We start from the raw sequence: 16329 nt of genomic DNA on the forward strand, positions 1-16329 counted from the left end.
ATTGTGGTATGAGGTATATGGTATGGGATGTGTGTGTAGTAAGTGGTATGAGAATGTGTGGTATATGGTATGGTATAGATATGGCATATGTGTGGATATGTGTAAGCTGTGGTATGAGGTGTGTATGGTATAGTGTATATGTGTGTGGGGTGTGTGTGTGTATCATGGAGTGTGAGTGTTTATGTTCACACAAGTCAAGGACAGAGAGGTTGGCTGGGTATCATGGGCACCGTGAACTGCGCTGCAGTGAACCCAAGCATGAGGCTCATCTCTAGCATGGTAGATTCAGTTCCTTTGGGATACACCCAGGAGTGGGATTGCTGGATCAGATGATAATTCTATTTTTAGTTGTCCTTAACTATTTCAAGATCATGCCAGGTTCTGCTGTCCTTACCTAATACAGTAACAAAGAACGGCATAAATACGTACATCTCTGTGCTTCGTCTGATACTCCAGTAGCTGTGACTGACGTGTCTGATTCCCTCGTTTGTCTGTGCACCATGCTTTTCTGAGATGGGTGTGTAACATCACTATCCTCGTAGGAGAGGATGAGGCCAGGGCATGACCTGAGAGCATCTTCACCTAACTTCAGGCAGGCGGCCATCATCAGTTTCCCTCCACAGAGTGAACCAGAGGCTGACCCTATTTCTTCCCCTTGCCTTTCCCAGCAGAGGTCCGGCCCAGCGGGAGACCCATCAACACAGCCCGGGAGCCTCTGCTCACCCAAGCCTCAGGTAGGCAGAGTCCAGACTGCTGGCTCACGAAACTGGTGCCGCCTCTGCCATGCAGTTAGCCAGTTTCAAGCACACAGGTCCCATGCCCAGTGGGAAGGAATGGAGACCCTCCACAGACACCAAGACAATTCCCTGCTAGCTCCTAAGACAGGCAACATCAGGAGGAAGGGAGCCTTAATGAGATGCTTCATCAGAAGAGAAAGCCCAGGCCCTCAGAAAAGTGACTGCAACCCTGAGCTCTGGAATCCCTGGGTCGTGCCGCCCCTCCTGGCACAGTCCCCACCAGTGTGTGCTCACAAACCCAGAGACTCTACTCCTTCTCGGGGAGCTCATTGGTCACTGGAACCTCTTCAAAATGTCTTTAAGAATGTCACATCCAGAACTGCACACAGAACCACAGGTGCAGTTTGGCCAATGCAAAATTATTACAAATTCTGATGTCCTATGTTGGACCTTCAACTTTTATTACCATGCTTGTTAGATTTCCACTGCTGTAACAAAGACTGTATCCAATCCAATTAGGAAGACAAAATGTTTATTTTAATTCATGGTTCTGGTGATGAATCCGGGACTGGTTGGCTTTGAGGCTGGCAGTGGGGTGGTAAATGTCCTGGTGGGAACACACACGGTGGAGAAAGCCCACTCACCTCACAGTTGCATGAGAGAAAAAAGGGGAAGATAAAGTGACCGGGGCTGCACAATTCCCTTCAGTGGAATGTCCTACTGACCTAAAACCTCCTGCCCCACCTCCTAAAGTTTCCACTACCTACCCTCCACCTCCCACCTCCCAAGAGTGTCATGCTGGGGACTAAGCTTTATAGTGGAACCTTCCAGATCCAAACGGTACTGTACCTCGGCATGTATGTTAAAGTTCTATAGATTGGGTTCAGGGGACATTTTAGTCCTTGACCAGCTATGTCTGTTGGCAATTGAGCGTCACGTCAATTAAATACTGTTGTTAGGTTGAATAGGGAGGGGAAACCTTGCCTTAAGGCAGAGACTCTCAACTTCCCTAATGCTGCAACCCCTCAATTCAGTTTCTCATGTTGTGATGACCCCCGACCATAAAATCATTTCATTGCTACTTCATAACTGTAATTTTGCTACTGTTGTGAATGGCAATGTAAATATCTGATATGCAGGATATCTAATATGTAGATATGCAGGATATCTAATATGTAGATATGCAGGATATCTAATATGCAATCCCCAAAGGGTCATAACTCACCGTTTTTAGAACCACTGCCTAAGAAAGCTGCTACAGAGATGAATGGTTTGGGAGCCACACTTGCCAGGGAGCAGGGAGCTTCTACCCACTCACACTGTATATGTTATTGGAAGTACTGGAGTATTTAACCATTGTAGCATTGAAGACCTAGAGGGACCCTGATGAGCAGGTGGAATGGCCCCCACTAGCAGAATAGAGCTGCAGCCCCCAAGTGAGGAAGATGGTCTCTGGTACCTGATGAAGCCAGCACACATGGATGAAGGTTCTACGGAGGCACCACTTGACTATTCTATGTCCAATGCATTGTGCAGTTCTCTTCTGCAATGCTACTTTGCCATTGGTTTGTGGAGTGCAACCTACAGTCTTGGCAGCAGATTGGGTTATCTGAGGATGCCAATGAGACCCCTTTGGTCGACAACTTCTGGTATTGAAAGCTTCATTTGGTGACAAGAGATGGCCAGTTGGGACTCTGTGTTCCCCCATTACAGGGCAAATTCATTTAGATTGCTTTCATATCTGGATGTAGTTTGGAAAGTTTCTATTGTATTAGGTTTCCACACTCCCCCTCAGGTGGCCCTTAACTTTAGCTGTCTCTTCCTGTATCTCCTCCCTCATCCCCACTTGATCCTCCCATTCCAAACCTCCATCCATCCATAATTACCTGTTCTATTTTCTTTTCTAGGGAGCTCTATCTGTCCCCCAAGTCCTGGTCCATTCTCTATACCTAATCTTTGTGATTCTGACTTAGTTATCGTTGACTTAACAGCTATTATCTACATAGAAGCAAATATATTTACATTGCATTCTTAGGCACATGTATGTGAAGCACAATATGAAGTTACCCTTTGCGTGTATACTGTAACATTATTACATGAAGCTAATTAACACACATCACCTCACTTTGAATATTTCAAATACGTTTTTTAGCATGTTTAAAATATACTGTATATTATTATTAACCAAAGTCGGACACTGGGCAGTAGTCACTAATGTTCTTCCTGACCGGCTGGAAATTTGTCCCCTTTGACCATGTGTCTACACCCCCAACCCCACTTCTCTCCACTCCCTGCTTCTAAAGTGTGACATTTTAACTTGGTCTGTAAGTGACACCTCACAATAACTTTCCTCCCTCTGGCTTATTTCTTGTAGCATCACGTCCCCCAAGTTCGTCCATGTTATCGCAAAGCAAAGGATTTTCCTCTTTGAGGGGTGAATGGTATTTCATAGTTCAGTCCATTTTCTTTTTCCATCCACCCACAGACACTGCAGTTGTCATAATTTGACAGCTGCGAGTAGTTGCAATGAAGGTGGGCATACAGATGTCCCTTCAATATGCCAGTTTCCATTCCCTCCACCAGTACTCTAAGACATAAGAGGACCCCACAGTCACCAGAGCGCCTTACCACCACCCCCACATCAGACACGAGTCTTCATCTATAATCAGTCATCAGGTTGTCTGTCCCTGGCTGTCCCAACATTCCAAGTCTAACTCACACCTTCTCGATCCCTCCAGTTCCAGGGGATGTTTTTGCCAAGAACTCCTTATGGAAAGGGGCCTATGAATACCAGGGGAAGAAGCAGCCAGCCATGCTTAGAGTCACCGGCTTCCAGGTAGCCAACAGCAAGGTCAACGCCACCATGATCGACCACAGTGGGGTGGAACTGCATTTGGCAGGTAAGGAAGCAACAATGTGTCTGAGAGCAGGGCAGGCTCAGGGGTGACAGTCACACACTTCAGCTGGGATGAATCAGGTCACTGCATCATAGGGTCAGGTGGGGCTCAGCCTGTCAGTCAGGAAAGAGAGGGTGTCTACTCATCCGGCCCATGGACTAACGGCAACCCTGGTAACTCAAACATGAAGAACTCCCTCAAAGGAAAGAGAAACAGCCTGAGGACTGAGCCAAAGGTAGAAGCAGGGGATCCCCAGCAGCCCAAGTACAATCAATACACTAAAGAAAGGAGCCGGCTGTGGTGGCTCAGACCATTAACACCAGCACTCAGGAGACAGAGGCAGGCAGATATCTGTGAGTTCGAGGCCAGCCTGCTCTACATAGTGAGTTCCAGGACAGTCAGAGCAAATAGTGAGACCCTGTTTCAAAAAAGAGACAGAGACAGAGAGACCAACTACCAAAAAAAAAAAAAAAAAAAAAAAAAAAAAATAACAAAAAAAAAAAACTTTTCAAGCATAATCAGAATGAAAAGCAAACACAAAATGTGATTTCTCACAAACTCCAAATCCCACCATAGTCTAAACAGTTCCAGGGAAGGCTGGGCAAGTCCTAGCAAGACCCTTGAAAATTACCGTATTCTTGGATATTTTTGCCATATGAAATAGAAACAGAAAAAAATTATAAAATTATAAACAATGTTCACTTCAAAATTATATTTATATTACAAAAAGCTAAAAACAGAGCATTTCCACAGAATAAAATGTAAGTGGTTTCATCATATCACATCTCCAAGATAAAAAAAAATACCACTTTGAGGGCTGGGGAAATGGCTTGGTGGTTAAGAGCACTCGCTACTCTTGAGGAAGACCCAAGTTTGGTTCTCAGCACCCACATGTAGGCAGCTCCTTCTGGTCTTCACAGACACCTGCACATATATGCATGCACCCATACACACACACACACACACACACGTATATGTATATGTATAATGATAAATGAAACTTTAAAACAAATGCCAGTTTAGTAGTGAATATACCCATCAGAATACATTGTACCTCCAAGTTTTAAAGTAATAAAAACTATATTCATAAGAAAGAAAACGCATTCCACAAAAGCATCCACAGCAGCAATTTCCTTTCTATTGGCACTTTAAAATCATGTGTAGTTGTGGGCACCACCGTAAGTTACCGTGGTAACTAGTAAGACCAGAAGAGATCTCTTTTTATCTTCAAGCATCCCTTTGTAAAGTTTGTTCAGGTTTCAACTTTTGTGTAATCAGAAAACAAGTATTTTCTTGACTAGACAGATGAATTGCTGAATGAATGAATTAACTTCCATACGCACAGCCCATGTGTGATCATGCCCCCCCCATACACACAGTCCTATTCACTCATTTGTTCTGATAAAAGACACACGCTCCTACCTGTGTATGCTCTTCTGTGTTCATGGACTTGTAAACAAACGTTCCTATGCATTGGTGTTCAGATCAAAATATACAAAATCATATTCCATCTTAAAACCTCTAAATTGTATGTACATATGTATGTATATATGTGTTTGTTTGTTTATGTGCATGTACACATGCCACACAACATGTGTGTGGGCATCAGCGGGCAGCTTTCCAGAGGATGTTCTCTCCTCCTGCCGCATGGATCTTAGCAATGGAGCTCCATCATTAAGCCCGTTGGCAGGTGCCGTGTCTCACGGAGCCATTTCACCAGTCCCACAAAAATCATACTTTTGCTCAAACATATAAAAACCGAATCACAGCCTTTAGCTATTCAGTTATGAGCATGCATCTTCACATTCCTGCACACACTCACGTTCAACCACATACAAGCACATGCACCAACATGTGTGCAGGGGACATTTACACCAGTGTCCACACCAGAGTGTCACACAGACAGCCACGCCCATGACACCCACAGATGTGGATTTTGAGAACTTTCATAGAGTTGCAAATATAACCTACTTTCTTTCTCTAGGAAACTATAAAAAGGAAGATTTCCGCCTCCTGCTTCAAGTCTACCAGGTCACGGGGCCTGTGGAGAGCTTTGTGAATAAGTTCAAAGATGACCACTGGGCGTTAGATGGCCATGTAAGTGAGGCTGATTGCTCTTCACCAGGTCTTGCACCCCAACCCTGTTCCCAGACTCCTTGCAGAGAAAGGACATTGGGGTGTGGGAACTACTGAAGTTGCCTGGAAACCTGGGGAGTCCTGGTCAGCTGATGGACTGGGAAAAGTGGGGCTCAAAGAGGTTTGAAGACTCAGAGTCAAGGTCTGAGACAACTGTGTGATCTCCACAGTCAGCACAGGAAGCAGGAAGCAGGGGGTCGGGAGTATGAGAGTGAAGGTCATGGTGCCACGGGTGTGGCCCGGGAGAAGGTGAATCCCCAGTGACTCCCTGGGATGTGTGCTCAAGCTGGAGTCAGCACAGCTTGGGAGTCCAGGACACAGAAGAGAGAGGCAGGGATCTCTTGAATGCCTTTGTGGGGAATATATACATTGTAGAGTATTCACAAAGTAGCAACAGTCCCTAGTGACGGTCATGTGCAGGTCCCTTCTGATTTCAAAAAGGAGCGCTGAGCATGGAATCACCTATCACAGCCCCTGCATTACTGTCTTTGACCCCCTAGAGGAAAGACAGAATGGGAAAAGAACAAATGATCTAATGGGCTGGGGTAGCAAAGCTGAAGACAGAGCTAGCTGGTGGAGTGCTGTGGCTGGGAGAGTCTGCTTGGTAGACCCACAAGGAGAAGCCACATCGCTTCTCCAGGGGCTGGAGCCTGCATATCGTTCCCTGCTGTACCCGGGATGTCTGTGGATCCCTTGGGGATCCGGTTCTGGTATTAGCAGCAGTCCAAAAGCTGAGAATGAATAAATGATTCAATAGTGACAGGAACAAGTGGTTCAACCAGGCCAGGAGGGTCAGCAGATGTACATAGACAAGGCTCAAAGCTGGGACCCGGAGTGGGAAGTGCAGGCCAAGGGAGGGGAAGGATAAAGCTGTGGGTCCGGGAGCAGCTGGCAACCATTGGGGTCCCTTCTTCAGCAGACCAGGATCTATCTGAGGGAACGTGTGAAGACACTAGAGAAAGGGTACCCCTGGAGCTGGAGCGTGGGTTTTGGGGGTACACCTGCAGCATCCTCAAAGCATACTCCAGCTGCTAAGAGGACAGGCCAGCTGTTGGAACATCAGGAGGGTCAGGTGCAGGGGGATGCCAACGAATTATGTCCCAGCCATCACCTCAGAAACCAACATCCCCTGGAACAGCCAGGAACTCTCCAGAATATGTTCACTCTGCCAGGCTCATCTCTTCCCTCACAACTCTGCTGGCAGTCCGCAAGTCAGTTTTCATCACAGTTTCCTCTTATGATTCCATGTGCCCAAAGCCTACTAAAAGATTGAGATGAGGACATCACTGTGTCACTCGGACCTCACGGTGTGTGTTGTACATGACATCCCACGGATGGGAACTGAAGCACAACACAGTGTGAGCAGCAGAAAATGAAGAACACAGACTGCGTCTCACACCTCAGCTCCCAGCGCTGGGGAGTTGTAGCCAGGAGGAACAGCAGTTTGTGGCCATCTTTGGCAATATATAGAAGTTCAAGACCTGCCTAGGTTACTTGAGATCTCGCCTCAAAACTCCAGAAAAAGAGAAAAAAAACACACTTCTCCCTCTACACACACACACACACACACACACCCCTCACATCTAGTAGGTATCCCAGCTCTGCCAACTGACACACACATGCCAGCTATGCTCTGGCCTGGCAGGAGTTCCAGATTGTTCTAACATGCCTTGTTTCCCCCTCTCTCTCCCTCCCTCCTTCCTCCTCTATCCCCATCTCCCTCCCCCACTTTCTCCCCATATCTCTCCTCCTGCCCATTTCTGCTGTTACAGGTTTCCTCGGAGTCTTCTGGAGGCACCTTTGTCTACCAAGGCTCTGTCAAGGGCCAAGGCTTTGGGCAGTTCGGCTTTCAAAGACTTGGTAACTAGCAGTGTGAGCCGGGGCGGGGGCGGGGGGAGAGAGCTGTATCCTGGGGCAGGAAGGAAACTGATGAATTTAAGTTCATCTGGGCCTGTATTACCTTAAGACTCAGACAGAAGCTGCAGTAGCTCCGAGAACAGATGCTAGACTGGCACTCAGCCTCAGGTTGCCATGCTGGCCATCGGGCACTACGGGCATCACCCCCGCCCAGAGGATCAGGGAGTTGCCGTAGTACCCCTGCATCAGGCTGCCCTTCCCTGTAGCGTCATGGCTTCCTTAGCATTTCCCCAGAGAGCGTGGAGTGCCCTTATGTCACAGACAAAAGACCCAAACGCTAAGGAACTGTTTGTCCTGTCCCAGGATTGGACTCCACACACTTGGGCATGACCACTCCAGAAACAGGTCCTGTCCCAGGGGCTCAGACTCACGTGGAATAGGGTCCTAGCTTCTCAGGAACAACAAAGAAAAGATGGGGACAACCATGTGTCCCTGAAAGCCACCTCTGTATCCCACGTACCATGACCTCCCATTCCCAGGGCCCCTGCCTACCAGGACATCCTCTACCTTCTCCGACAGCTCTCCCCTCCAGAAAGTTCTCTCTTCAGTCAGCTCAGATCTACTCATGGCACCTCTTCCTCTCCACCCCTCCCCACAGCCATCTCAGCTTTGCTCTCAAGGGTCCCACATGTGGCAGTCCTCACACCTCCTGACACAGACCCGGGACCCTCAGTCCAGTAGTCGGAAGATCCCAGCAAACATAGCCAACTCTCTGCTCCCTGTTGACCCCTAGCCCCTCAGCTAGGTGGCCCTTCACAGGGAGCCAATGGAGTGAGTGGCGAGCCTTCATATACCCCAACTCATTCCTGCCATGGCAACCCAACCTCACTGTGAGATATATATACATATATACATACACATATATACACATATACATATATACATATACACACACACATATATACCATGGCTCCACCTGATGAAAGCTTTCATCTAATAACGGGCTTTTATGGCCAAGAAAAGCGTAGAAACTTCAAAAGAACTTCATCCTTTGAAGGTTGTGTTCAGGGATATGATGTCAGGTTCATCTGCTACCTATCTTCCCTGGGACCTCCCCACCCCCAGCCCCCAGGGATAGCTGTGTTCCAGGCACAGTCCTCTGGATACAATGTGACCAGAGGCAAGCTCACATGGGCCTCCAGGGAGTTCTCTGAGAGCTTGTGAGGCAGGCAGCTGCTGTCTGGGCACAGGCTTCTGCCATCTGAGCAAGAGCAGGTGGCAGTACCTGCCACTCTGCAGCAGGGTTGAGTGGCCAGTGGGGAGCATCACCTCAGGGTGAGTCTGTGACTTGAGTGGTATGCTCTGGCACTTTGCAGACCTCAGGCTGTTGGAGTCAGATCCCGAGTCCATCGGCCGGCACTTTGCTTCCAACAGCAGCTCAGTGGCCGCCGCCATCCTGGTGCCTTTCATCGCTCTCATCATCGCCGGCTTCGTCCTCTATCTCTACAAGCACAGGTACTGGGAAGCTGTGACCCAGACCTAGTACCATGAAGGTAGAAACCAGGGAGAACAACTGTATACTCAGACCTAGTACCCTGAAGGCAGAAGCCAGGGAAAGCAACAGTGTACCCAGTTCTAGTACTCTGAAGATGGAGGCCAGGGAGAGCAACTGAGCACCCAGTCCAGCCCAGCCCACCCTACCCGGCAGACTCAGAATAATGTAACCTTTCTAAAGGGAGAAAGGACCCCTCTCCACTCTTGCTTTGGATCCTGTGTCATCTTTGAATTCAAGGTCACTGTCTCCTATTCTCAGGAGAAGACCCAAAGTCCCATTCAATGGCTATGCTGGCCACGAGAACACAAACGTGCGGGCCACATTTGAGAACCCCATGTATGACCGCAACATCCAGCCCACAGACATCATGAGCAACGAGGCGGAGTTCACAGTCAGCACAGTGTGTACTGCGGTATAGCCCCCAGGCCTGGCTGCAGCTGCCACCGCCACTGAGTGCCCCGCCGCCAGCAGCCGGTGAGATTGGGGGGACTGGAGAGGGTGGGAGACAGACCGTCTCTGCAGGGGATACAGTGACCTGTGTACACACTGCTCCTGCACACAGGGGCACCCCACCACCACAGGCATGGAGAGCTGGCCAGTAGTATTAGGACCCTCACTGCAGATGAGAAAACTGAAGTTAAGCACGTGAACATTAACAAATTTGAACAAGGCCACGTATCTAAGAAGAGTGGGTCAGAATCCAAACTGCAGTAGGAAAGCTGACCCACAAGGGAATAAAAGATATAACCCGAAAGAAGCCAAGCGGGTGTGGCAAACCACCCATTGGGGAAGTAGAGAGAGGAGGTGTCAGGAGCAAGATGGTAGCCAGACTAGTTGATATGTGAAGGGACCAGAATCAACATCTGGCCTCCACATACATGCATGCATGCATGAGCACTGCACTTTGTGTTGTCTGTGCATATGCAAACATGCAGACACCACACACACACACACACACACACATACACATGGGGGTTGGTGGGTAATTAATGCTCTGCCACTGTACACACTCCCTACATGTTCCCATCCCCAGTTGGAGAAGACTAAAATCCAAAAGCAAAAGACAGAACCAACTGATGCCCTTCTGTTCTTTCCTCCTGCTTGGCTTTGCCTCTTTGCCACCCCTCACCCTTCCACTCCTGTTCCCACCCCCACCTCACCTCTCCTTCCTTCCTCTCTTCCACCTACCTGCTGTGGTCTGTTGGTTTCCAGCTCCCCCCAGGGGGCAGGAAGGAGCTCCCCTGAGCACAGCGCCCAGTGCCCATCTTCGTCTGTCCCTCCGCCTACGTCTGCCACTGCTGGGCCTCAGGCCCTTGCCCGCCCTGCCTCCATCCGTGCTCGTCACCCTGGAGAGGACTCCACGATGCCCTGCATTGGGCAGCAGAGGAAGAGGGCTGCAGCTGGAGGGAGGCAGATGGATGCAGACAGCAGAATGAATGATGGGTGTGCACCTGAGCGCACACAGCCTCTCCTTCACTGTGTCCTACAGAAGAGACCACAGAGGCTTAAGAAAGGGAAGTGTGTGTGTGCGTGTGCGTGGGTGCATGGGTGGGTGGGTGTGTGTATTGCGTGTGTGTGAAAGATGCCCTCGACACTGTTCCCCACAAACCCAGAGGAGATGATGAGAAAAGCATCATTACCTCTCAAACCAATGTGTCCCCATGTGTAGGGACATGAAGAATGAGTAAGAAGGTCACATCTCATGGGAGGTAGCATGCAGAAGCCACCTGGCTGCAGGGGTGGCCCCATTTGCACATCGATAGCAAGGATTACCTGGAAGAAAAGGGGGGACATTCTTCAGATATAATTAGGTAATCAATGCAATTGTTTTTTTAACCATAATGACACTGAGTTCTAAGCCCAGTGAATTAAGAAGTTATTTGGGGTCTTGGGCATCTTTGGAAAAGAAGGGTAAAGTCATGGTGGAGTGGGGGATACAGCAGGAATCTGACTCAGGAGCCTGGCATCACATCTGGCTGTCAGCTGACCACAAGAAGAGAAAAAGACCTCTACAGACCAGACAGCACACCCTGGAGAGGACAGGAGCAAACCAGCCCTGGCTCCCAAAAGGTGGCAGCCACCACTTGCTGACTTATTCTCCGTGCCTGACTCTTTATGTGTCACTTCTAGTTCTTCAAACACCACCAAAGCAGGACTCGCTGTTTCCATTCAGGGGTCAGGGAAGATGGACGCATGAGCCACAAAGTACGCCAGATATGTAAACTCGAATCTCTCTGACCCTGACGTCCGCTGCACCTGCTACCAGAATACCCAGGTCTACAGTGGGCACCAAAGGCAGGAAGGGAGGGGAGTCTCAACAAGAGGATATGCGTGTCTAATCTGGATGCTGCCATCTGTGCCTGGGCAGCACCAGATGAAGCACCCAATGCCCCAGCCTCCTGAATTGGTGCTCGCCCCTTGGCTTCCAACAGCCCACAACCACAGCAGAGGACCTGGCAGCTCCTTAATCAAGAGAACGGAGCAAAAATCCCATTCTCTCCAGCTCCTGGCGAGTGTCTCAGAGTCATTTAGGCCAGTGTTTCTCAACCTGTGGATCACGACCCCTTTGTGGGTCAAGTGTCCCTTTCACAGGGGTCACCTAAGACCATCCTGCATATCAGATATTTATACTATAATTCATAACAGTAGCAAAATTACAGTTATGAAAAGGCAACAAAAACAATTTTATGTTGGGGGTCACCATCAGGTGAGGAACTGTATTAAAGGGCAGCAGCAACAGAAAGGTTGAGAACCACTGAATTAGACAATGACACTGTGTTTAGGTCATTAATGAATTCCTTATGAGTGTGGTTGGGAAGCTCGTGAGTTTAGAAATCAACATAATGACATTTAGATTCACCTTTCCCGTGTCTTACGGAAGGTCCCCATGAGCATACACCCCTGCTTCTGTGTGAACCACAGTCTCCAACGCTTGTAGAACATATTGAAATAACAAATAGAATGTGTGTGGGGATGGACGGGGGAGAGCCATGCAGTTCACAGGAACAATTAAAAGAGCTCGATGAGGGACGGGCTGAAGTGAGGGGGTCTCCATTTCCAGCAGGAGCATCAAAGACCGCAAGGGCAGGCCCACTCCTGCCCACACACCCCCTCTGGCCCTCTGGGACTTAGCATCCCTGCATCCAGTGGGAGAGGACCAGTCTAGACAAACTTGTTCATGCCCATTCTGCCCTTGATGATGAATGCAGGAGGTTTTCGGTCTCCTTCACCACTTCTCCCCAGAGCTGGCCCAGTCTGCTCACCCAGCCCTGCCTCCTCCCCTCCCCACTGTGTGTGCTTGGGAGGTTCCAGGAGACACTCAAGGAGCAAAGGTTGGTGGGCACCCAGCATCTGCTGTGTGTCACCCTCTCTCTGGCTTTGGGCACTTTTTCTTCATCCCCAGAGGCTCAGAAGAGAACTAGGCAGATTAAGCCCTTCACCCACCATCCCTGTATCTACCACCTCCATCCCACGAGGAAAAAAAAAAAAGTAAAACAAAAACAAAAAAAAATCTTTTGTACAGAGATATATTTTTATTATACAAAGTTTGTACAGTACCAAAAAAAGACAGAAAAAAAGGTGTACATTTTTTTTTCATTATTGTAGGTAAATGGTGTGGGAGCCTTTTTTTGTAAATGTAATAAAATGTATAAATATGGTTTTCAGAGAGCATCCCGTGCTGTAAATATGTAATCTACACCCCTTCTCGGCTTGTCTGCAGTCTATGCGTTTAATTTATCTCTCCCTGTATATGAGGCTTCCCCTGGGGTTCGGCATTATGGTACTTTCCGGAATTTGAAAGCAATTTTAAATTTTTTGAATTCAAATAAAATATAAATTTTTGCATTGGTTTTCTTACATTTTTACGGCTTCTTTCATGGCTGGGGGGCAGGTGTTTTCTAATGAGGAGGAGATAGAGTTTGGCTGGGACTGTGGAGGTCAGGCTCCACGGATTCCAGGCTGTGGGGGGGTCTTCCGGGTAGGAACAGAGAGCTTGGTGGGAATTAGGAAGTTGCCATCTTATGTGGAAAGCACATCCAGGTTCCCTTCGGCCTCCTGGCCTCGCATCTGCACTGAACTGAGGTCCCACTTCCCCTCGTCAGTGACCCAGTGTAAGCCAGCTTTCCCAGTTTGGGTGAAGGCATTTGGTCTGGTACATAGCATCTGGTATTTACCCTCTAGCCACTGAGAGCCAGCAGGATTGGCTGATCCTTGCCTCTGAACCTCCCTCAGTTTGCCAGGGTTCACGATCAGAAGGTGCCATGGGGGAAACAAGCCCCATTGCAAAGGAGATGGCTCAGAACAGAATTTTGCCCCGGGTTGTCAGAAAGACAGCAGGTAATTTCTCACTGCTCCCAAACACCAGGACAAAGCAAGAGAGAGTTCTATAAATCTAAGGACACAGAGAGAGGAGCAAGCTAACCTATGGTGCCAGAGAACCAAGGCACACCAGTCTCACCACCCCCTCTGCACAAGGGAAGAAGGGACCTGTGGTTTGAATACAAAATGTCTCCCCACTCCCACTGACACATGTGTTTGAACACTTGGTCCTTGGCTAGTGCTTTCAGAAGGTTGTCTGAAATGCAGCCTTGCCGGGAGGAGTAAGTCTGTGGAGGCTGGGCTTAAGGTTTAATAGGAGCCCCTTCCCCCCATTTTCTGACCGCATGCAATGTGACCAGCTGCCTCAGTCCCTGCCATCATGTTTTCCCCACAATGATAAACTGTATCCTCAAACTGTAACCCAAAGCAAAACCTACCTCCCTGAGGCTGCTCCTGTAGAGTTCTCGGTCACAGCAAAAAGAAAAGTAATTCACACAGTACCCTTCGAGTAAGCAACCAGATCCACCGCACCCTTCCCTCCCTCCCTCCACCGGAATTGCTCCATAGCTCTGCACACGTGTTTTATCATGTTTTATCATGATCCACAGATCTTCATAGTTTCCATGAAAATAAGAAGTATGGGTTCAAGCTGGAGAGATGGCTTAGTGATTAAGAGCACTGACTGCTCTTCCAGAGATCCTGAGTTCAATTATCAGTAACCACATGGTGAGATCTGACGCCCTCTTCTGGTGTGTCTGAAGACAGCGACAGTGCACTCATACATACAATAAATAAATCTTAGTAAAAAGAAGTACGGGTTCAGGTGCCATGAGCAAAGGCACCTGCTGCTCAGGCCTGACAACCTGAGCTTGAGCCCCAGGATTGGAAAAGTCAGACTCAATATGCTTCTGCAGTCTCAGCACTCGTACAGCAAAATGGGAGAGGATGCAGGAGGCTTGCCTGGCATCTCAAAGGCCAGCTGATCTGGAGATCACGGGACAGGAGCAACAACAGGGAAGACACTACCTCAAGAGGGTGGAAGGAGAGAACCGACTCCTAAAAGCTGCACTCTGACCTCCATACCTGTGCATAGAATGTACATGAACACACACACAAATGTACAGACTCATGAACATACATACAGGTACGTGCACCCACATGAACACACACACATGCACAGGTGTACCACACACACATACACACACATGCACACACAAATGCACACATTCATCTACATGCATACATGCATACATACATGGGCATGCACACATGCACATATGGCATGCACACATGCACACACATACATACATACAAATGCACATGCATGTACATATGCACACATGCACCCACACACATACACAATACACATATGACATGCACACATGGATATACACATGTACACATATGTACACACAATATAAATAGAATGCAGAAAATGGTCGTAGAGCATAACAGCTAATTAAAATACTCCTTTTGGAATACATAAGGAGAGAATGCCTTTTGGAAGTGGCTTAACATTAATTAAATAAAATTAGGTGCCAATATTAAAATACAGTAAAGGGAGCTAAAGAGATGGCTCAGCAGTGAAGAGCACTTGCTGCTCTTATAGAGAACACCAGTTCAATTTCCAGCAACCAGGGGATCCAACGTCCTCTTCTGGATTCTGAGGATACTGCATGCATAGGGCACACAGACACACATGCATAGGGCACACAGACACACATGCATAGGGCACACAGACACACATGCATAGGGCACACAGACACACATNACACAGACACACATGCATAGGGCACACAGACACACATGCATAGGGCACACAGACACACATGCATAGGGCACACAGACACACATGCATAGGGCACAAAGACACACACGCATAGGGCACACAGACACACATGCAGGCAAAACACCCAGACAAGTAGAGCACGTGTAAGAAATTGAAGACCTCAGGTTAGAAGCGGGCATAGATTTTAAGATGACAGACATACCTTACAAATAAAAAGCACATTAAAGGAGGATGATAGATACAGAACAAATGTGCAATGAAGGCCACATGGGAGAAGTCAGAACATCCCCCACCCAGGAAGAGGAAAACATAAAGACAGTGAGAAAAGGCAGAGCGAGCTGATTCATGTGTGGTGGGAGTCTTGGAAGAAGAAACCTACATAGACCAAGCAGAATTAATATTTAAAGTTATGTAAAAAAAAAATACTAGAAGTAACAGAAAAATGTGGCCTACCTGTTAGGAGACGCACCAAATCTCTGAGAAAACTTCATGCAGCCTGCTTAGCTCTGAGTCATCCCGGCAAAACTTTAGGATTTTAAACAAAGAGAAAGGGGTGTGGCTTGCTTTCAGAGCGCTTGCCTATGGTGTGCAAAACCCTGAGTTGCTTCCCCAGCATTGCAAAGACAAAAGGGAAAAGAATATTCTGAGTCCCTTTAAATCTAAGCCCGTTGTATAGGCAGAGGCAGTTTGGTTTGTAGAGACTGATGCCGGGAAGCTGGTGCAAGGAGCGGAATAGTGGAGACCCAGACCCAGTTAGATGGCAGCAATGCGCTGTGAACAGTTAAGTGGCAGAGATTCCTTGTGAGGGTGAGGAAGGCTGTCAGTGCGGAGACACCTGCACACAAGCACCAGATCTCAGGACAAGTGTGGACATTCCTATTAGAACCACGTGGGTGCGGTGCATGTAGATACGTTTTTACATGTTGCTCAACCTTTAAGAGACAATGGCGGGGGCTGGTGAGATGGCTCAGTGGGTAAGAGCACCCGACTGCTCTTCCGAAGGTCCAGAGTTCAAATCCCAGCAACCACATGGTGGCT

General features: G+C 48.2%; 1 protein-coding gene across 1 annotated transcript in view; it reads left to right on the top strand.

Moving 5' to 3' along the window:
• Positions 1–10768, top strand: part of Csmd2 (CUB and Sushi multiple domains 2) — a 575103-nt gene extending 564335 nt beyond the window's left edge. Inside the window, exons 65-71 of the mRNA XM_029476560.1 lie at positions 669–734; positions 3476–3637; positions 5619–5731; positions 7543–7630; positions 9004–9142; positions 9441–9656; positions 10395–10768. Of these exons, the coding sequence (XP_029332420.1) occupies positions 669–734; positions 3476–3637; positions 5619–5731; positions 7543–7630; positions 9004–9142; positions 9441–9600 (728 nt within the window). The 3' untranslated portion in view covers positions 9601–9656; positions 10395–10768. The remainder of the gene's footprint in view (positions 1–668; positions 735–3475; positions 3638–5618; positions 5732–7542; positions 7631–9003; positions 9143–9440; positions 9657–10394) is intronic.
• The last annotated feature ends 5561 nt before the right edge of the window (positions 10769–16329 follow it).

The sequence above is a fragment of the Mus caroli genome, chromosome 4, assembly GCF_900094665.2.
Source record: "Mus caroli chromosome 4, CAROLI_EIJ_v1.1, whole genome shotgun sequence".
NCBI lineage: Eukaryota > Metazoa > Chordata > Mammalia > Rodentia > Muridae > Mus > Mus caroli.